Source organism: Marmota marmota, unplaced genomic scaffold (genome assembly GCF_001458135.2).
Source record: "Marmota marmota marmota unplaced genomic scaffold, marMar, whole genome shotgun sequence".
Classification (NCBI taxonomy): domain Eukaryota; kingdom Metazoa; phylum Chordata; class Mammalia; order Rodentia; family Sciuridae; genus Marmota; species Marmota marmota.
The window spans coordinates 21,607,602-21,629,461 of NW_026000026.1; the positions used below are offsets into that span (position 1 = coordinate 21,607,602).

The 21,860-nt window shown below is 45.0% G+C and overlaps 1 protein-coding gene across 4 annotated transcripts in view; it reads right to left on the minus strand.

Moving 5' to 3' along the window:
* Nucleotides 1–6,767: 6,767 nt before the first annotated feature.
* Nucleotides 6,768–21,860, minus strand: part of Tgif2 (TGFB induced factor homeobox 2) — a 16,389-nt gene continuing 1,296 nt past the window's right edge. For 3 of the 4 annotated variants that reach the window (XM_015481027.2, XM_015481006.2, XM_015481014.2), the window contains exons 2-3: nt 19,087–19,312; nt 6,768–9,431 (exon numbers count right to left, since the gene is read on the minus strand). In XM_015481027.2, coding sequence (XP_015336513.1) covers nt 8,910–9,431; nt 19,087–19,278 — 714 coding nt within the window. In that variant the 5' untranslated portion in view covers nt 19,279–19,312 and the 3' untranslated portion in view covers nt 6,768–8,909. Of the gene's footprint in view, nt 9,432–19,086; nt 19,313–21,288; nt 21,552–21,860 lie in introns of those variants that run through there. The other variant, XM_015481021.2, reaches the window with a different exon arrangement.

The window sequence follows — 21,860 nt, forward strand, 5'->3', positions numbered from 1 at the left end:
CAAAAAAAAAAAAAAAAAAAAAAGCCTTTGCATACCTGTCAACATTCATCTGTAGTTAGGTCTTCACTTTAGGTGAACAACAGAATCTCCTACAGAGCTTTTCCCAATACCTTATTTGATATTTTCCATTCCAGTCCTACTCCCAAGATTGAGTGAGGCTGGCCCCCAAAGGTGATACACACTAACAATCTTTACTGTCTAGAACGGATGGAAGGGCCTTACCTTGATATGAATGTACAAACTTAGTACTAGTTTTCACATGAATCTTGTTCTTTACAGCCCTTCCTTTTCTGAATCAATTCCCCTCTCATATGCAAAGTATAGCCTAACCAACTTGCTCTAGTTTGGAAGAGTATCATTGGTATAAACCTCTTTTTACAGACTCCCTGGTAGCATGTAGTTCTGGCAACAAACTGATTACTCTATCATAGAAAGTTGAAAGAAAACCTAGCCCATGACCAGAAGGTAAGTTTTCACCCTATTTAGTCTAAAAGTGAAGATATGTAATGTGGAATCCGATCTGTGGGAGATTAGGAAAGACAGCTGTGAAGCAAGAGGGAGGAGTACACTCAGGGAGATGAAACCATGTAGGCTAATGGTAAGGAATGAAACCACAAGTAGGAAAAAGAGCAGGAAGACTCATGTAGAAGAATTTGGTTTTATCCCAAGGGTTGAGGAAGCCAAAGAAAGGATTTGAACAGGGGAAGTGATCAGGTTTGCAATGTAGAAAGATCACTGTGGGTCTGAGTATGTAGCTCAGTGTAAGAGTGCTTTCCTAGCATGTGTAAAGCCCAGGGTTCGTTCCCAAGTAAAGCCAAAAAAGAAAAAGATCATCTGGCTGCTATTTGAGAGACTGGATCAGAGTGGGAGACTCCTTTAAGAGGCAATTAAAATCATTAGGTGAGAGTTTCTAGGACCCTGAAGATGGACAAAATTGTACTAAAAAGGATTTTTTTTTTGCTGCGTGTGGTAGCCCATACCTGTAATTCCAGCTACTTGGGAGGCTGAGACAAGAGGACCAAGAGTTCCAGGTCAGCCTCAGCAACTTATGAGACTCTGTTTAAAAAAAGGGTGGAGGACCAGGCACAAGTACTTAAGTGGTTCGGCATTTGCCTAGCATACCAAGCTCCTGGCTTCAATCCCCAGATCTGCAAAAAAAGCCAGGTGAGATGGCTGTAATGCCAGCTACTCAGGAGGCTGAGGCAGGAGCACCACAAGTTTGAAACCAGCCTGGGCAACTTCATGATGCCCTATCGCAAAATAGAATAAAAAGGACTGGTAGTATAGCTCAGTGGTAGAGCACTTGCCTAGCATTTGCAATACCCTCGGTTCAATCCTCAGTACTTGAAAAAAGAAATAGTTCTTTGGAGCTGAGGAAAATGTAGCTCAGCGGCTTATACAGCATGCCTGAGGGTTTGATTCCCCCATACTGAAGGAAAAAAAAACTTATAAATTTAAAAAATTTAAATTGTATGAAATATACATAACAATATATATATATATATATATATATATATATATATATAATTTTAACAATTTTTAAATGTACATTTCAATGACATTGAGTACATTTATTTCAGTTGGGTGTTGTGGTACACCACACCCGTGTTCCCAGGTACTGGGGCAGCTGAGGCAGGAGAATTACAAGTTTGAGGATTACAGTCTCAGAAACTTAGTGAGGCTGTAAGCAATTTAGGAAGATCCTATCTCAAAATAAAATTTCAAAAACAGTTTAAAGGGCTGAGGATAGATCTCAATGGTAAAGCACCCCTGGGTTCAATTCTCAATGTCAATAAATAAATAAATAATAGAAGTACATTTCTTTGTTGTGCAGCCATCACCACCATTCATTTCAGAACTTTCTCATCTTGTGAAACCAACACTTCATATTCATTAAACAATGACTCTCCTTTCTCCAGCCCTTAACTGTCATCATTCTGCTTTCTATGAATTTGACAACCAGATTTTTAAATTTTTAATTTGTTATATATGACAGCAGAATGCATTACAATTCACATTACACATATAGAGCATACTTTTTCATATCTCTGGTTGTACACAAAGTAGAGTCACACCATTCGTGTCTTCATACCTACGTAGGGTAATGATATTCATCTTATTCCCCAGTCTTTCCTTCCCTGGTATCCACTCCTTTCCCCCCTCACCCCTTTGCCCTATCCAGAGTTCATCTAATCCTCCCATGCTCCCCCTCCCAACCCTACTATGAATTAGTCTCTTTATTTATTTATTTTTAATATTTATTTTTTAGTTTTCGGCGAACACAACATCTTTGTATATGGTGCTGAGGATCGAACCCGGGCCTCACGCATTCCAGGCGAGCGCGCTACCGCTTGAGCCACATCCCCAGCCCCAAATCAGTCTCTTTATATCAGAGAAAACATTCAACATTTGGTTTGGGGGGGATTGGCTAATTTCACTTAGCATTATATTCTCCAACTCCATCCATTTACCTGCAAATGCCATGATTTTATTCTCCTTTAATGCTGAGTAATTATTCCATTGTGTATATATACCACATTTTTTTTACCCATTCATCTACTGAAGAACATCTAGGTTGGTTCCACAATTTAGCTATTGTGAATTGTGTGGTTATAAACATTGATGTGGCTGTGTCCCTATATTATGCTGTTTTTAAGTCCTTTGGATATAGACTGAGGAATGGGATAGCTGGGTTAAATGGTGGTTCCATTCCCAGTTTTCCAAGGATTCTCCATACTGCTTTATATATTGGCTGCACCAATTTGCAGTTCCCCCAGCAATGTATGAGTGTGCCTTTTCCCTCACATCCTCACCAACACTTATTGTTGTTTGTATTCTTCATAGCTGCTGTTCTGACTGGAGTGAGATGAAATCTTAGAGTAGTTTTGATTTGCATTTCTGTAATTGCTAGAGATGATGAGTATTTTTTCATATATTTTTTGATTGACTGTATATGATCTGCTAAGAAGTGTCTTTTCAGTTCCTTGGCCCATTTATTGATTAGGTTATTTGTTTTTTTTTGGTGTTAACATTTTTGAATTCTTGAGCGGGTATGGTGGTGTACGCCTATAATCCCAGCAGCTCAAGAGGCTGAGACAAGAGAATCATGAATTCAAAGCCAGCCTCAACAATGGTGAGGTACTAAGCAACTCAGTGAGACCCTGTCTCTAAAAGGAATACAAAAAAGGGCTGGGGATGTGGCTCAGTGACTGAGTACCCCTGAGTTTAATCCCCATTACAAAAAAAAATATATATATATATATATATATTTGAGTTCTTTATATATAGTAGAGATTAATGCTCTATCTGATATGTGTGTGGTAAAAATTTGCTCCCATTCTGCAGGCTCTCTGTTCATCTGATTGGTTTTTTTTGCTGAGAAGAAGCTTTTTAGTTTGAATTCATCCAATTTATGGATTCTTGTTTTTAATTCTTGCACTATAGGAGTCTTATTAAGGAAGTTGGTGCCTAATCCAATATGATGAAGATTTGGGCCTACTTTTTCTTTTAATAGGCGCAGTGTCTCTGGTTTAATTCCTAGGTCCTTGATCCACTTTAAGTTGAATTTTGTGCATGGTGAGAGACAGGGGTTTAATTTCATTTTGTTGCATATGGATTTCCAGTTTCCCCAGCACCATTTGTTGAAGAGGCTATCTTTTCTCCAATGTATATTTTTGGCACCTTTGACAACCAGATTTTACCTCAGATAAGTATGGTCTGTCTCCGTCTCTCAGTATTAGAAATATTTTAATCCATAAACTCAGGATATCTTTCCATTTATTTGATCATCTTTAATTTCTTTCAATGATTTTTATTTTAGTTTCCAGTTGGCAACTTGATTAATTTCTAAATGTTTTATTATTTTCTATGCTATTGTAAATGAAATTATTTTCTTAATTTGCTTTTCAGATTATTCATTGTTAATGTCTAGAAACAACTTTTTTGGGGTGAGGTTTTGGAGATTGAACCCAGAAGTGCTTTACCACTAAGTCACATCCCCAGTCCTTTTTATTTTTTATTTTGAGACAGGGACTTGCTAAATTGCTTAGGGCATCACTAAATTGCTGAAGCTGGTTTTGGATTTGTAATCCTCCTACCTTAGCCTCCCAAATTGCTGGGATTACAGGTGTGCACCACCATACCCAGGGAAACACAACCAATTTTTGTGTGTTCACTCTATTCTGCAACTTTGCTGAATTTATTTATTAGTTCCAACAGTTGTTAGGTGGAATCTTTAGAGTTTTCTACATGTAAGATCACATCATCTTTGAAAATAGAGAATTTATACAGGAAAAACAAAACAAAACACATTCTTTTTGTGTGATATTTATTCTGTCTTTTTAATGCTATATTGTTAAGTCTGACTTTAACCTCTGAGATTGCTTTTTATTTATTTATTTTTTTAGTTGTAGTTGGACACAACACCTTTATTTCACTTGTTTATTTTTGTGTGGTGCTGAGGATCCAACCCAGGGTCTGAGCCACAACCCCAGCCCCACTGAGATTGATTTTTAAATTAAATTTTTATTTATGGGCTTGGGCTGTAGTTCAGTGGCAGAGCACTTGCCTGGCATACCTGAGGTACTGGGTTTGATCCTCAGCACCACATAAAAATAATCAAATAAAATAAAGGCATTCTGTTCATCCACAACTACAAAAAAAAAATTATTTACATGGGAAGTTACAAATTTATAGTATGAAGGATCCTTACTTAGATCCTGCAGTGCAGTACAAGGTCACACAGCAAGTTAGAGGTTAAATAGACATCTGAAACCTGAGCTGTTTCTCTGCTTAGCTTTCTAGGAGTAGACAAAGCCTAGCTGGCAGCCAGCATGGAAGCCCTTGCCTAAAAGGTATTTATGGGACTCAGAATTGTTCCCTTTCTGTTTTCACCCAAAGCTTTCCTTATCTTAGGAAGTGGAGAATCTGGCTAAATCCCAATGTATCCATCTGGTTAAAATAAACATCTTGGGTGGTCTAAAATGGAAAAGAACTTGGTGAAAAGTCAGTTTTGGAAGTGGGAGACATATTTGGAAGTAGGACACATTTTGTCTCAATGAGGTGTGGGATTTTTTTAGCACCAGTTGAACACATCGTCTTAGCCCCATGGCTGAGTATTTCCTCCCAGCTGAATACTTCTATATCACTGCCAGCTGCTTGTGGTAGGGTTTGGGGAGGAAGGTATTCTCTGAAAGGTAAGACCGTGGCCCCCGACAGACACTGATGGATCCCAGAAATTAGTGGTCCAGGAGGATAACTACCAGCTGTTGTTATGAAGTAGAGGTCTAACTGCATATCCTGTTTTGTTTTTCTTTAAATGACCCATGAAAATACACAGAATGTTTTGTTTTAATGTGATACTGGGGATAGAACTCAGGGACATTCTACCAATGAGCTACATCCTCAGGCCTTTTTTTAAGATATGGTCTTGCTAAATTGCCCAGACTGTCCTGGAACTTGCAGTCCTCCTGCCTCAGCCTCTAGAGTAACTGGGATTATAGCTACCACATCTGGCTCAAAATACATTTTAAAAAATTGTTACCTACATGGGACTGTTATTAGAAAGGTGGGTCATGTGTCCAGCCTCAGGAGTATGCTAATCACATTATCCCTATTAACTCGTATTATCTAGAGTTCTTGCTCACTTCCGGGCTCATCAGTTTGAAGTTTGGTGCAGAAGATAAGTTTTTGTTTCAATTCTTTGAAAAGCATTGTAAGAAGCAGCTCTCGTTAAGCAGTTGAACCATCCAAACCACTTCTCCTTTTTAGGGAAATATTAATATTCATTCTCCAGATGTAAATGAATTGAAAAATTTACTTTGAAGAGTTCTTCTAGCACTAACCTATTCTTCTAAGCTTCAGAGCCAAGTGTTCAGTTTAGGAGTAAAAAATCAGGACCTTGGATGAATGGGCAAAGGAATTGCTCCTTAATCTGGGTAAATTGAGTACCAATGGGAGATTAAACATCCTCTATCCAGGTATACTGGGGAGAAGTCAAGAAGCCACTTTGGTTGTATAACAGCTTTTGCAGGTGGGTACTAGGGATTGAATGCTGGGGCCCTTTACCACTGAGCTACATTCCCAGCCTTTTTAAAATTTTGAGACAAGGGTCTTACTTAATTGCCCAGGCTGGTTTGTGAGTCTTCTGAGTAGGGAGGATTACAGATGTATACCATAGTGTCTAGCCCCACCCAGTTCCTTTACCTAGAGGGGCATTCATTTTCTCTGTGTGCACAAAAATTTTAAGACATAATGAACATCACAAAGACCCACTCACAGTAAAACTACCATCACAGACCCTGGTTTCTGTACTTTGGGTTGACATTAGTGTGTTGTTATTTCCATGTGGTGGAAATGCATTCGTAGGGAAAAACCAACAGGGGGATTACTAGCTTATACAATAGGGAAGTGGGGTAGTACTGGCTTCAGACATGACTGGAGCACTGGTCTCATATCTACTTCTCTTTGTGCTGGCTTCATGTTCTTTTCCGAGAGGGAAAGGACAAAGTTGCCATTTCCCCAAGTTCATACCCTGATCACATAGCAAGCCCAAAGCTTAACTGCTGATCTCAGGGATACATATGTCCAGCGTGGGATACATATGTCCCCTGTACATTGTGATGAATGGGTTATAGGACTGGGGAAAAGAAATAGGGGCGCAGGATGTACAAAACTCACACAGATGGCTAAAAGGGAGAGTGAAGGAGGTAAGACAGAGTAAAAACAGTACTTGGTCCCCAGAGCCATAAAGGATCAATCAAGAACAGTTACATTTTAAAAATAAACAAAAACAGAACAACTTTATTTGACAAAAGACAAAAACAAAGTTATTTACAGTAGTTTTTTGCTCAAATAATTCAATGGGACAACTGTGCTTTATCCTCCAGGTTTACTTACAACCAAACCCAAGCAGAGGCTGCCCTATCCCCAGAGGCCCCATTTTACACAAGAAGGGAATGCCAGACAGAATTCAGCAGCATGGCCCCCTCTCCCCTCACAGTTCAGTGCACTGCAGGAAAGGAAAACCCCACTCCAACCCAGTACACTGAGTCACCTACTGTAGGAGTTACATTAGGTCTGGGCTCACAGACACCACTGGGGTAGGAGAGATGGAAGCACAGTAGCTTCAGAGCTTCAGCTAACTTGGAAGCTGCGATGTTGACCTTCCCCAACTGGGTCTGATGAGGGTGAAGATACCCAGTTCCCTGCAGCAAAGAGGCTGGAGGGAGGCAGAACAGAGAGCCTAGGAAACCTGCCCATCTAGAGAGGGCAAAACTCCCTTTCTGTAAGTAACCTATTCCCATGCCCACTGTAAGGGACGGGCCAAGTCATTCAGGAGAGGTAGGGGAACCTCCCTGAGGGTGTCAGGGATCTCCCGAAAAAGGACAAAGTATATGCCCTTGCTGTGGCCAAGTCAGTCAAGACCCAGGAACCCCTTCCCCTCATGCCCAACCTAGCAATTTCAGGAAACTACAACAGGCCAGGGCTCCTGGCCTATCTTTTGGCCCAGTAACAATGTTATTCAGAACAAAAATATTTTGGCTAATAAAAGTCTAGGATTAGTGTTTCTTAAGATATATAAAGATGGGATATACTGCTGTTGAACACTATCAGCAATGAAACAGCAAAATAAAGGGTGGTGGGGTGAAGACCAATTGTGATGTTTCATTGGGAAACTCAGGCCGGGCCTTTGCAACTCCAGGTTAAAGAAAGGTGAAGCAAAGACACAAAAACTACGTTTCTGGCCCATTTCCAGCCCCACTGCAGGAAATTCCCTGCTTCTTCCAGGAATAGCTTCTACCACCTTTGTGGGAAAAGCTGCCTGTTCTAGTAGCTAGAAGGACTTCCTGACCAGCAGATGGCTCACTGCTCCCCAAGTGGAGATGCTGGGAGCTTCTAATATTCCAGTCCCAAGTTTCCAAAGGAATTTTAAAACTCAGGCTGCAGGGCAAAGCCTTCAAGGAAAAAGGGTGGGGGGGAGTATTAACAAGGGGAAGAAGGGAAAAAAAAATAGCCCATTGCTTCAGTCTAGCTTACTCCCCCACCCCCACCCCAAAACAGAGTAAAAACAAATCTCTGGTTTTATCACCTTTCTCTGCTCTATGTCTAAGTTGAGTCAGGTTCTGCTGTACTCTCTCTTGGCTGTGGCTACGCCCTTCTGTGCCTGATGCAAAAGAGCCAATGCCAAATTTCTTTTTCTGCCCCACCTTTTTGGTAAACCAAAGGAACAATAAAACAACCATTTGGAATTTCTCATTTTGCAGAGATTTACCTGGTCCCCCAAATAAAAATACTCCTCCCTTGTACAATAACCCCCAGTTGCAGTCATGAAATCATTCACAGTGGAGGATTAGACTCCATCTGCCATCTTGCACTCTCATTCCCCACTCCTGCAATTAATGCAAACCACAGCAAAAGAGGAAAAATAAACAGTTTAGCAAAAATCTAAACATTCAACTGGAGTCGGTGCTGTTAAATGTGCTGGATCCCTCTTCTTTTGCCCACACTTATGAACATGGAATGTCCACACCTGGTTTGACAGAGGCACAGCTCAGGAGCAGCATGGACCCAGCATAGGTCTGAACTTGGCAGGTTTTCTGAGCCCAGCCAAGGAAAGCAGGCTGGAACAAAAGGTCCCAGGAATTCTCTGGAGGAGCAGCAGCAGCACCATGCCTATCTCCAATCTCTTGGTCTCATCACTGAGGACGACTGGAGACAAGGCAGTCAGCAGAGAGGTCCCTGTCACAACACAGTGACACTAGCTGGCATCTTCCTGCTGAAGACTTCTGGACAGAGGAGATGATACCGATGCTTGGCAGTGATCCATAGAAAACCCTCTGTATGGAAGGGAAGCGAACCAGGAACCCAGAACACCTGGCTTGAGCCTTGAGCACCCCTGTAGCAGATGCCTACTTGGGGTTCTCAGAAACTAAAGGGATTGGAGTATGCAGCAACGGGGGTGCTGGGTCCTGCTGCTTCTGAAGCTCCATCTCGGCAGCCCTCTGCAGCGCCACCTCTACCAGCAGCTGGAAGCTGCTGAAGTCCTCCTTGTCCTGCTCTGGGGGTGTGGGCGGTGGTGTGTTGAAAAGTCCACCTGTGGGGCTCCCAGCCTCAGCCCTGGTCAGCAGGGCAAGTGTACTACCAGGGGTCACTAGGGACTTGGGGGACTCCAGCTCCCCTGGTGGGAAGGAGGCTGCTGGCTTTTCCCCCTGGCCTGTGTGGAGCGGCATGGAGCACACAGACAAAGAGAGCACATTGGCGGGGGCAGGTACCGACACTGCCAGCACTGAGGGGCTATTACCACGGGGCAGGGCCACTTCTGCGGCCTTACCGCCACGGCGGGAAATGGTGAACTGATTAGGGTCTTTGCCGTCCTTCCGAAGCATGTCTGGGAGAAGCCGCCGCCGGGCGTTGATGAACCAGTTACATATCTGGAATGAGTATAAGAGACTGATCAGTTCACTCCATCCAAAACTGCTATGAAGTTCTAAGCCCCAGAAACAACATCAAATATAAACAAGGTCCCAGCCCTCACAGTGGGTCACAGAAGGAGGAGAGTATATGAGAAATCACACAAACATAAACAGTGCTGGTGGAGACAATGACAGGGAAATCCAGTCTGGCCTTTGTGGATTTGGGGAAGTATTCCCTGAGGAAGCAGCTCTTCAACTGAGATCTAAAGTTATAAACAATTGATGAGGGGGGAACGGGCAGGGAGGAGTGGCAGGTAGCAGTAGAGTACCTATAAGAAACTCTGAAAGCAGGCCCACTTTGCTGGGCTGAGGATCCATTTCTTTCTTTTTTGGATACTAGGGATTGAACTCTGGGGCGCTTACCTAATGAGCCATATCCTCATTAACATTTCTGTATTTCTTTATTTAGACACAGGGTTTCACTAAGTTGCTGAGGCTGGCTCTGAACTTGCGATCCTCGTTTCAGCCTCCTGAGCTGTTGGGGTTACAGGTGTGTGCCTCAGTGTCCTGCAAGGATCCATTTTTCTTTCTTTCTTTTTTTTTTTTTAAGGATCCTTTTCTTGATCAGCAACAAAACTATAAGGAGTGATTTGCTTTGTGGAAGCAGGGAGATGGGCTGGTAGTTCAGGTTACATTAAGGCATGAGGCAAGAAAAGGAAAAATGTTTGATCTATTTAGGAAACTGGAAGTGGCAGGACCTGCGCTGGATGAGTGTAGGTGAGTGAAGGAGAGAGGGGATGATGTGAAGAGTGATCCACTCCTAAATATGAAGAGTGTTGGTGTAGGCTGGAGAAAAGAGCCACAAATTACCAAGGAACAGTCAGAAGAAAAATTACTGTTTTTGAGCAACACCAGGATTATGAGGCATGAAATTCTCCACTGCACACTGTGATATGCTACAAAACTCAAGGTGCCTGTAGATTCATGTGTCATATGCACACAGAACTAGGGATGGATTTCCAGGAACTTATACAATCTAGACAAGTACTCTGCCACTGAGCTACAATCCCAACTCTGTATTTGATTCGATTTGATTCTGAGAAATCGGATCACTACATTGCCCAGACTGCCTTGAATTTGTACTCCTCCTGCCTCAATCTTCTGAGTTACTGGGAACACAGGTGTGGCAGTGCACCCAGCCTCTAAGCTCTTTTGAGAACCAGCTTCACAGTTTCCAGTCTAGTCTTCTCACTGGTTGTCAGTCCCTTTCTAAAATGCAATGGCTCTCATTTCTGTTGTAGAAAACTGCCATTTTTGTCTTCCTACAGATCAGTCCAGATTCCAGAGCCTAGATATTAAAACAGTCCCGATGGGCATGGTGGTGCACACGTATAATCCCTGCAACTCCAGAGGCTGAGACGGGAAGACTAAAAGTTCAAGGCCAGCCTGAGCAACTCGGCTAGACCCTGTCTCAAAATAATAAAAAGGGCTGGGGATATAACTCAGTGGTGCAGTGCCCCAGGGTTCAATCCCCAGTTTTTTTTTTCCCTCTCTCACACACATACACCCCCCCCACACACACACACAAGCAGAGGTGGGGGTGTATGGTAGGTGATGACTCTAAACCAACAGGGCTGATCCCACTAGCCCAGAACACTATGGGTTTTGTACATTTGTATCATCAGGCTTCTTTCTTGGCCCATTATTTGGGGCAAGCCCTTGGGTCCCATTTTCCCCTTGACTCTGCCTCTGTCCAGTCAAAGGAATAGCCACCTGTGACAGGAACTGTTGCCTGCCATAGCTCTCTACCTAGCTGGTTGCAGCAGTACCCATCCCACAGGTGACCCAAAGATAGCACTGTGTCCCTGTGAGGGCAGAGTCAGGAACTTCTACGGCCCCTCTTTCCACATCCATTCCAGCTTGAAAGGACCTCAACCCTGAAGTTCATTCATCCCACTTCACTTCTGTGGTCTTCCTAGTGAAACTGAGCAGGCACCAGTAGCAGACACTAACCAGTGCTGGCAGAACTGAATCCTGAGTTGAAGTACAGGGAAGCCCCAAAGAAGAGATTGGGCTGAACTGCTGAGGAGGCAGAAAGAAGGAAGAAAACTTATTACACACCTTTGATATCGCCAGCCATCTCATTTGCATTATGTTTAATCTGTATACAAGCCTGGGAGATAGTGGGCAGTGTCCCCAAAGTATTATAGAAGGAATCAGAAGCTCAAAAAGATGAAAGAGGGGCTGGGGTTGTGGCTCAGTGGCAGAGCACTTGCCTAGCATGTGTGAGACACTAGGTTCCAGGCCTCAGCACCACATAAATAAAATAAAGGTATTTTGTCTATCTACAACTAAAAATTAAAAAAAAAAAAAAAAAAAAGGATGAAAGAACTTACAAGGCTCAGTTATTCAGCCTATAATCCCAGCTACTTGGGAGGCTGAGGTAGGATGATACCAAGTTTGAGCTCAGCCTCAGCAATTTAGTGAGACCTTGTCTCAAAACAAACAAATAAGGTTTGGTGGGGCTGGAAGCACAGCTCAGTGGTAGAGCATTTGTCCAGCATTTGTAAGGCCCTGGGTTCAATCCTCAGTACCACCAAAAACAAAAAGTCTGGGGACATGGCTCAGCAGTAGAGCACCTCTGGGCCCAATCCCCAGTATTGGAGGCTGGGTGTTGTTGAGATGAAAGAACTTGCCCAGAGTCACGCAGCCTCTGAGTACAGAGCTAGTATAGCTAAACAATCATCACTACAATCCTAATAGCAACACCTGAACACAAAACATCAGGTGCTATTCTGAATATCTGACACCTAATTATTTAATCTTCAACAGCCTCAGATGGGTCTGTGATGATCTGTTAGAGAAACAAGAGGCCTTGGTCAGGGAGGTTCAGTAATTCCTCAAGATCACAGTACAAAGGCTGCAATCTGACCAACAGTGAGTTCCAGGCACCCTTGTTAGCCAGCCTAGGGGCATCGGCAGGAGACCCTTTCTTTCCCCTGGCTCAGGAGCAGCGCCTTTCAGCTATCTTCCTTCCATTTCTCCTCCCTCCTTCCCTCCCAAGGCATCTTCCTGGGCTACCTATGTTATAGGAGGGCACTGCACCTGTCCACCCCAGCCCTAGATGCAGGCAGTCAGTCAGGTCACAGTGACCTGGGCCAGGCAAAGTCAGGACAAGTCTAGCCTTGAAGCTGTTTCAGGGAGGGGTGCCTGGGTGCCCACTAGCAGCTGTGTGGACACCTAGCCCCTAGCTGCATCTCCCATTTTGGCTTTTGATTCACAGAAGAGAACAACAGGAAAACGGCCCCTGTACCCATTCCCCTGAGTGCTCACCCAGGTCCACAGAAGACTTGGCAGCCTACTGTCTGTAGTGTCTCCTTGTCCTATAGAAATCCCACAGCTGAGGGCGGCCGGCAAGGCAGGAGGCTGAGGAAGTCGATTTCCTAGCCCCTTCAGCTGCCCACTCATGCCTAAGTCAGGAAAAGAGCACGTGACTCGCCCTCAATCAAGGTCCTCCAGAGGCGATGGGAAGGAAGCCAAAGTGAATCCTGTGATTTGTGTGGCAGCACACAGGCTGCGTCCCTCAGAGCCTGGCTGTCATCAAAGGGCTCCATGGAAAAGCTGCTGCCTTGTCAAGGTTTTTTTTTTTTTTTTCCCTTAATCAGTAGCTGAGGTGAGAGGAAATCACTGGAAAAGTAGAGGGGCTCCAGGAAGCTGGCGCAGGCCCTGAGAATGGGAAAAGGGGGTCTGAGGAAGTGGGCAGAAAGCTTTCATTCTAGTGCCCCCTCAGCTGTGAGAGAGCAAAGGGAAGAAGTGAAGGCGTGCTGAGGCCTTTCCCACACCTTGCAGCACCATCTGCCCAGCAGCCAGCAGTCCCAGGTGTTCTAAAAAGCAGCTGGCTGTATTACAATCACCTTGAAAGTGATTGAAAGGATGGGGATGTGGCTCAAGCAGTAGCGCGCATGAAGCGACCCGGTTCAACACCACATACAAAACAAAGATGTTGTGTCCGCCAATAACTAAAAAATAAATATTAAGATTCTCTCTCTCGCCCCCTCTCTCAGTCTCTCTTTAAAAAAAAAAAAAAAGAAAGTGATTGAAATTTTTTTTTACAGAGCTATTTCCTATCTGCTTCATAGATCAGGTGGGGGTGGAGTCAGGATTTCTAAATAAGTGAGCAGGAGAGTTTGCTGATTGGGCTTAGGATGACCCGGCTGGTGTAACTTGTCCTTGTGGGCAGAGCCTTTTATTTAAGCAAAAACATAAGCTCAAAAAACAAAGATGGAGCACCTCAGGAGTCTGAGGCAGGAGGACCAGGAGCTCAAAGCCAGCCTCAGGAAAAGCGAGGCTCTAACAACTCAGTGAGACCCTGTCTTTAAATAAAATACAAAATAGAGCTGGGGTTGTGGCCCGACGGTAGATCGCTCGCCTCGCATGTGTGAAACCCTGGGTTGGATCCTCAGCATCACATAAAAATAAACAAAATAAAGATATTGTGTCCATGTATAACTAAAAAATAATAATAATAATACAAAATAGAGTTGGGGATGTGGCTCAGAGGATGTGGCCCCTGAGTTCAATCCCTGGTACCTCCCCCCACCCCACTCCCCCAAAACAACCCCAGAGATGATAGGTGGGGATACAGCATGTCTGTGGGAGGACTGAAAGGCAGCTAGCTTTAGAGCCAGGGAGAAAGGGAGCAACTGAAGATAGTCACTGGCTGCCAGGAGGCCCGACTGCCCCTTCCTCCCACCAGCATCACCACAGAGTCACCACAACCTCTGCACTAGGCTCCTTTCTCACTCTAGGTTCCTGAGCCATGAGGGTTCAGGAGAAGCTCCTCTCAGGAGGGGGCAGAGAGGTGCTGGTTCTGTTTCCAGCACACAGCACTGGACCTGACTCAGTACAGCCCAGTTAATGTTGGAGGGAAGGTGGGCGGCACAGAACCCTCCCAGGCAGCCCCAGACTAGAAACCATAGAGGACTAGAAACCACAGAGGAGTCCAACCTTAAACTAGGAATAGAGGGTGTCACTGGGACCAGTGAATATCCTTCACAAGAGACTTTTTTTTTGGTCTTACTCTCCCAACTGCCTTGCTCTGGGCAAGTCCTGGCAAAGCAGTCAGTTAAATGACTCATTGACTTGCTAATGAGATTGCTCCCGGGGCCCTTTAAAGGAGACTTTCAAAAGAGATGCCCCAAGGAAAGAAAACAAGCTTAGCCAAATGTGAATACCTGTTGAAATCTGTGGTATTTGGAGTTCATTGCAATATTCTTACTTTTCTGGATATTTGAAAATGTTAATGATAAAATTTTAAAATGTAAATATATAGGGGTCAAGCTCAGTGGCACACGCCTGTAATCTCAAGGACTCAGAAGGCTGCTGAAGGAGGATTGTAAATTCAAGGCGAGCCTCAGCAACTTGTGGAGACCCTGTCTCAAAACATAAAAAAATAGGGGCTGGGGTTGTGGCTCAGTGGTAGAGGGTTTGCCCCACCTGTGTGAGGCACTGGGCTCAATTTTCAGCACCACATATAAATAAATGAGTAAAATAAAAGTTCATTCCAGCAGCTTGGGAGGCTGAGCCAGGAAAAAAAAAAGCCAGCCTCAGCAACTTAGGGAGGCCCTAAACAACTCAGCAAGACCCTGTCTTTAAAATAAAATGCCAAAAAAGGGCTAGAGATGTGGGCAGTGGTTAAGTGCCCCGGGTTCAATCCCAGGTACCAAAAACCAAACAAAATTATTTTCATAAAATAAAAGGGTGTAGGATGTAGCTAAGTGGTAGAGTGCTTGCATTACATGCATATGCTTAAGGCCCGGGTTCAAGCCCCAGTGGGGAAGGGGAAGGGATGGCATGGGGAAATGGGGAAGGAAACAAAGAAGCCTCCAGGAATTTAAGCCAATTTTTCCTGACTCAGGAGCCTGTTTCCTTAATTCTGACATTTCCAATGCTTTATCATTATTTTCTGTCATTTTAACAGTTTAATACCAGGCATTGAGCTAAACACTGGGACTATAACAAAAAATGAAAGGAGGTCTCTTCCCTCCACACCTCCAGAATTTGGTGCCATCTAAAACTTAGCCAGTCAAGTGTCTCAATGTTAGGTCCCAGTCCAGTTGCTGTGGAAACACACAGCTTCCTCAGGGGTTGTGAGTCCCTTTTTCTGAGGGGGACAGCAGTTTGGGGTGGAGATCAGTATGTACAGCAGGAATGTGGGGGAGCAGATAAGACAGGCAGGTGATGTGATTAGGTTGGCAGGAGACACTGAAGAGTTTTAAATTTCAGAATAACAAGTCATCATCAGTCAATGATGACATGGAGAAGCATCGGAAAGAAGCTACATTCCAGAAACATTTAAGGGAATTTATACAGGGCAATCCTAAACAAGCTGAGAAGGGGCTATGGAAGGGAGCCCCTGAGAAAGGAAGGAGCCAAGTGGGAGAGTTCTCAGGCAATCAATCTGAGGGGCCTGAGAGGCTCCAAGACAAGTGCATAGTTGGGCTGATCTGAGATTCATGATAGTGTCCCTCAAGGAGTGCCACATGGTGCCCACTGTTTCCTAACTCTAGCATGACTGGCGCACAGTGGCCACCACTGGAAACTCCCACCACTGGAATCCAATGGCTGATCCTTGCCTTGGACTTGTCCAAGTGGACCTGTTGTCCTAAGGGACCCATTAGTTCTCAACGAGGATGTCTTGGCTTCATGTTTCCACTGTGGTCATGGGTAGGAGTGGCCACTAGGACTCACCTCCAGAGTCAGAGCCTTCGTACCACTATATACTGGGACAGTCAGCAAAATACCATGGCCACTTTAATATAGTTAGAAGGAATTTCCCTGTTTTTATATTTACCTACTTTGAAAAATTATTTGGTTTTATACTTGCGTATAGAAGCAAAAAGCAAAAGTTTTTTTTTTTTTTTTAAACCTTGTTTTATATTTGTACATACTTAAGTGAAATGATTCAGGAGCCTCTGTTTCCTTAATTCTGAAATCTCCAATGCTTTATCATTATTTTCTGTCAATAGAGCGCTTACCTAGCACATGTGAGGCCCTGGATTCAATCCTCAGTACAACATAAAAATAAATAAATAAAATAAAGGTACTGACAACTACAACTAAAAAATAAATACTAAAAAAGAAAAAAAAAAAGGATTCAGATTACTATCTTGGGGAGACAGGTCCATGAATTTTTTTTTTTTCCTAAAGAATTGGTACATGTATCAGATTTGAGAAAGTGTCCCTGACAAAAAGTAATTCCAATACAGTGACAAGTGGTTTGACAGAACAGGTATGGGAATACACAGCAGTGTCCCCAAACCTCAGCTGTGGGCCACAGAGTGTCTATACGAGAAAGAGGGGCTTGAATGGAGTGGGCCAGGTAGGAAAACTCAGGGCTGTGCCCAGCTGCTCCCAGCCAAGGGAGAAAGCCTAGAGGCCTGAGGGTCAAGGGCCAGGAGGAGCCTGGACCCACCCCAGGTAGGTGGGTTCAGGGCAACATCAGATTTGTGCTTTAGTATTCTAAAGAATGGACTGAAGGAGAAGGCTGAAGACGGTAAAGAGGCTGTCTGGGTGATCCTGGCTTTTGGGCTCTGGACCTTTTGCCTGTGCTGTTCTACATTCTGTAAGTTCAAGTCCACCTCTTCTGGGAACTTTGGGTCTATTTGAAGCTCCAGCCCAGCCTGGGCCGAGTTTCTGCTACCCTTGTCCCAGCAGAGATCACTTTTGCAACATCAGTGGCCAAGCCTATCTCCTACCTGACCCCATGCTTGATAGTCTTTAGGGTGTCCCTGAGGCATGGAGCTGAGTACAATGGGGGAGCTCAGGAGGACCCTGAAATGCTTTGTGTTACTAGGCACCCAGGGTCATCCAAGACTTTCTGCACTAGGGGAGAAATGAGGATGAAGTCAGGAGCAAAAGCACCCACTGGGTACCAACCACGGCATAGTCAGCCTTGAATTCTTCTCAGTCCCTCCTCTCTATACCCTAGAAAAATATTACAACCACCTCCCTTTGTCCAGATAAGAAAATAATGAGGCTCAGAGAGATGGCAGTGACTTGGCCAGGGTCCAGGCTTCCTCATGTGGAGAGGATGGAATCTGAGTCAGGATCTGTAACTCTAGATCCCTTCTTGAAGACAGACTAGGATTAACCGCTGCCCATGAGCTGATTCTTACTGAGACTCCTCTTGGTGGGGATAAGAGCTGGGAAGCCAGGGAGAAAGCAGGAGGATCAGAATGGAGTGAAAGGGAGGGAGGCAGCACTGTGGAGGGGAGTAAACAGCAGTGACAGGGCAGGGGCAGAGGGCCCAGGGGAACTGGGGGAGGGGCCCAGCATGTTCCTGAAGGAAGAGGTGGGGGCCAGCAGGGTGGGGGTTACCTGCCAGGCTTAGGGCCTACTATAAGTCCCCCAGGGAGGTGAAAGTCAAATTGGACACAGACAATGGTGGTCTAGGGTATCCTGCCTTAGCACTTGAAAACAGTAAAAGCTGGGCGCAGTGGCTCACACCTGTAATCCCAGCAACTTGGGAGGCCAAGGCAGTTCCAAAGCCTCAGCAACTTAGTGAGGACCTGAGCAACTTGGCAAGACCCTGTCTCAAAAATAAAAAATAGGGGGCTGGGGATGTGGCTCAAGCGGTAGCGCGCTCGCCTGGCATGCGTGCGGCCCGGGTTCGATCCTCAGCACCACATACAAACAAAGATGTTGTGTCCGCCAATAACTAAAAGAAATAAATATTTAAAAAATAAAATAAAATAAAATAAAAAATAAAAAGGGCTGGGATGTAGCTCAGTGGTGAAGCACCCTTGCATTTGTTCTGCAGTTAATGATGACACCTGGGCACTAACAACCAAAAGAAAACAGCAAAGACACCTAGATGTCAGCAACAGAACAATTTAAAGGAGATGTTACTTTGCACTCCATTTTTTTTTTTTCCCCAGTGCTAGGAATGGAAGCCAGGCCAAATGCTCCACTGAACTACATCCCAGCCTCCTGACAACTATCTTTTGAGTGTGTGCCTGTGCAGTTTTTGTTTTGTTTTATGGAGATGATTAAGCCCAGGGGCACTTAATCACTGAGCCACATCCCCAGCCCATCTTAATATTTATTTAGAGATGAGGTCTCCCTGAATTGCTTAGGGTCTCCCTAAATTGCTCAGGCTGGCTTTGAACTCGCAATCCTCCTGCCTCTGCCTCTCAGCCACTGGGATTATAGGCGTGTGCCACCATGCCTACCTTCCTGTACAGTTTTCAGCGCACTTTCACATCCCGTTCTGAATCTATTCCTCATAACAGTTCCATCAGGTAGAGGAATCTAACCCTCACTTTACAGATGGATAAAGAAAGACATAGCGCACAGTCCTATGGTAGAATTGGGTTTTGAACCCGGAACCTCTGACTTCTTCCAACTCATTTCTTAACTACATTGCAGAACCCCAAGCTGCCCCACAACCAAGACCCCAACCCAACAGTGTTATTAATGATGACACCTGGACACCAACAACAATTCCTTGCCTCTTCAGAACTTTTCAGAGTCTGAAATATAGCTGCAATGACCTTACTTCACTGTCCTCCCTTTAAGCAGGGAGATTGGGTGTTCTCACCTGACCCAAGAAACTGAGATACAAAGCCACACTGTAAATCAGTGACAGGGCTGGCTCAGGTCTAAAACTTACCTGCAGCACTGAGAGGTTGGTCTGTCCAGAAAGGCTCAGCTTCTCCTGCTCTGAGGGGTAGGCGTTGTAGCGGTGCAAATACAGCCAGTCCCGGAGGATCTTCACGGACTCCTTGGGTAGGTTCCCCCTGCGCTTCCTCTTGCCCGCCAGGGAGAGGAGGCCTTCATCTTCACCCAGATCACTGTCCGACATGGTGCCTAGGAGCTAGGCTGGATCTTAGGTGAGCCTGGGACAAGTGGCATAGGGGACATCATTACTGTGCACTTACTGCCACTTACCCTGTTTCCTAGTTTGCTCACTACTACTACAGCCTGAGATTCCAGAAACTGAGGAGTCTCCAAAGTCTCTGGCTATACTCTAGCTGAAGAAACTAGAAGGATGAGTGCAAAATGCCACCGTTTCGTGGAGCCAGATAGGTGACTACTAAATGAGCGGCATCTGGGCATGGTGGTGCACACCTGTAATCCCAACTACTCAGGAAGCTGAGGCAGAAGGAGTGCAAGTTTCAGGCCAGCTTGGGCAACTTGGTAAGAACCTATCTCAAAATTAAAAATAAAAAGGGCTGGAGATGAGGCTCAGAGGTTAAACCCCTCTGGGTTCATCCCTGGTATCAAATAATCTAAAATGAATGGCAACTCAAGTAGGAAGACTATAAATCATTACGACTATGATTGAAATCTACTGTACCCAGCATTTTATTTTACTTCATTTAATTCTCACAAACCCCTCTGAGGGAGAAACTATTCATATTGTTTTATAGATGAGGAAACAAAGAAAATAATAAGAATGCAACCCGGGTCCACACAAAACCTCATACACAAATGTTCACAGCAACCTTATTCACAGTAGCCAAAAGGTGGAAACAATCAAGTGGCTATCAACAGATGAATGATTTGTGATTTACTTATACAATGAATATTATCTGTCCAAAAAAAGAAGTTCTCATATTTTCTATAACATGGACGGACCTTGAAAACATGCTAAGTAAACCCTCAAAGAGGCTAGCCACACAAGACCACATATGGTATGTTTCCATTTACAATGGAATGTCCAGGATAGGAGGCTCTATAGTGACAGAAGGGAGATTGGGCAGTTAGGGCTGGGGAGGATAAAAGATAGCTACAGGGAATGGAGTTTCTTTCTGAGAGGATAAAAATATCCTAAAATTGACTGGTAGTGATCGCTGCACATGGTTGTAAAAATACTAAAAAACCACTGATTTATATACTTTAAATTAGTGAATTGTGTAGTATGCAAGTTATATCCCAATAAAAAGTTACTTTAAAAAAATCCCATCTGCAGGAGTTATTCAAGTAGGATTTGGGCTCAGGTAACCTGCTTCTCCCATCCCTTTGTGATCTCTACATTATCTTGCCTCCCAGGTCTCCCAAGGCCAGTGAGGTGTCTGGAAACTATAATCACATGGTCCTGCAACAAACCATGTAATATTTATTAAGCATCTACTGTGTACCGTGCCAAGAGTAGTGAATCATCCCTACTGGTTGTTTCTTAGATACTCTCCTTGTTTAGGCCTCAGCCTGGTCCCAGGCAAGGCTCTATCTGGTCCCTGCCCTACCCCCATTTGGCTGTGTGACCCTGGGTAAGTATCCTTTCCTCTCCTGGCTTGAAGTCCCCCCTCCTTCACCTGTCAAACAGAGGAAGATTTTTTTTTCCCCTAGATAACCCAATTCAGCTGCTCATTCCCCCCCTCCCCAAAGTTCTTGTTCACACAAGCAAAAGAAATTTACATTTTAAAAGCAAAAGTTCTAGGCCAAGCCTGATGCCAGAATCTCAAGGCTCCTCCCTTCTCAGCCTTTTAACAGCTCCCCAGCAGCCTGGGCCAACAGACTCTGGCATCTCCCAGGTTTTGTTTCCTCGACTTGGGTCTGAGCCCAGATCTCTGGGCCAGTGAGGCCAGGCTTTCGAGGGAAGGGTCTACCCTCAGCCAGGCCACCTGGAGGTGAGACAGGCACTGCTTAGACGTGCCACTCCTCAGAAAGCACCACTGCTGTCTGCTTTCTGAGGTCAGACATTTCTAGCTGCCAGGGCAGCTGGGATCTGGGCTCAGGGATGCAGCCCTGGCAAGCAGTGAGAAGTTTACTCAAGGTTATCTGTACAAATTCCACCCTGGCTGCCAGCCAGAACCCAATCTGCAGGGTTCCAGAGGTAGGCCCCGGGGATGACCCCTTAGTCTGCACAAACCTTTCCATTTCGGTGTCCTGCTTCCCAGGCCGGCCTACAGTCCTGCAGGTTTCCCACATACTTTATTTCAGTTACACATCTTGCCCACCCCACAGGCAACTCCGATAGCGATCAGGTAACTGGCACAGCCCACTGCTGAACTCCTATAAGCCCCATGATTTTCAGACACACATTGCACGCACACAGCTTACAAACCCCAAGCCTAGCACCAAAGACTGTGACCCACTCAACTAGCCCAACTCCTGCATCCGCCCACCCACGAACTCCAACCGACCCGCCCACCCACGATGTCCCAAAGGGGAAAAGCTCTGGTCGTCATCACATCAGCGGTCAGCTCAGAGCCCCTCCGACACAACACCCAGTGCACCCTCCTACATGCTCCCACGACGCCACCTGCAGCCACTCCCGCAGGAACTTTCTGACAACTCCCCCAGCTCGGCCGACACTCCCCCGGGGCGCGCACCGGGGCTCACATTCCCAGCAGTTCACACAAAGCGCGAAACCTCCCCCGCGGCCCAGACAGAGCAGAGCACATGGCTCCCGGGGCGGCTAGGAGTCGGCCGGCGCTCGGG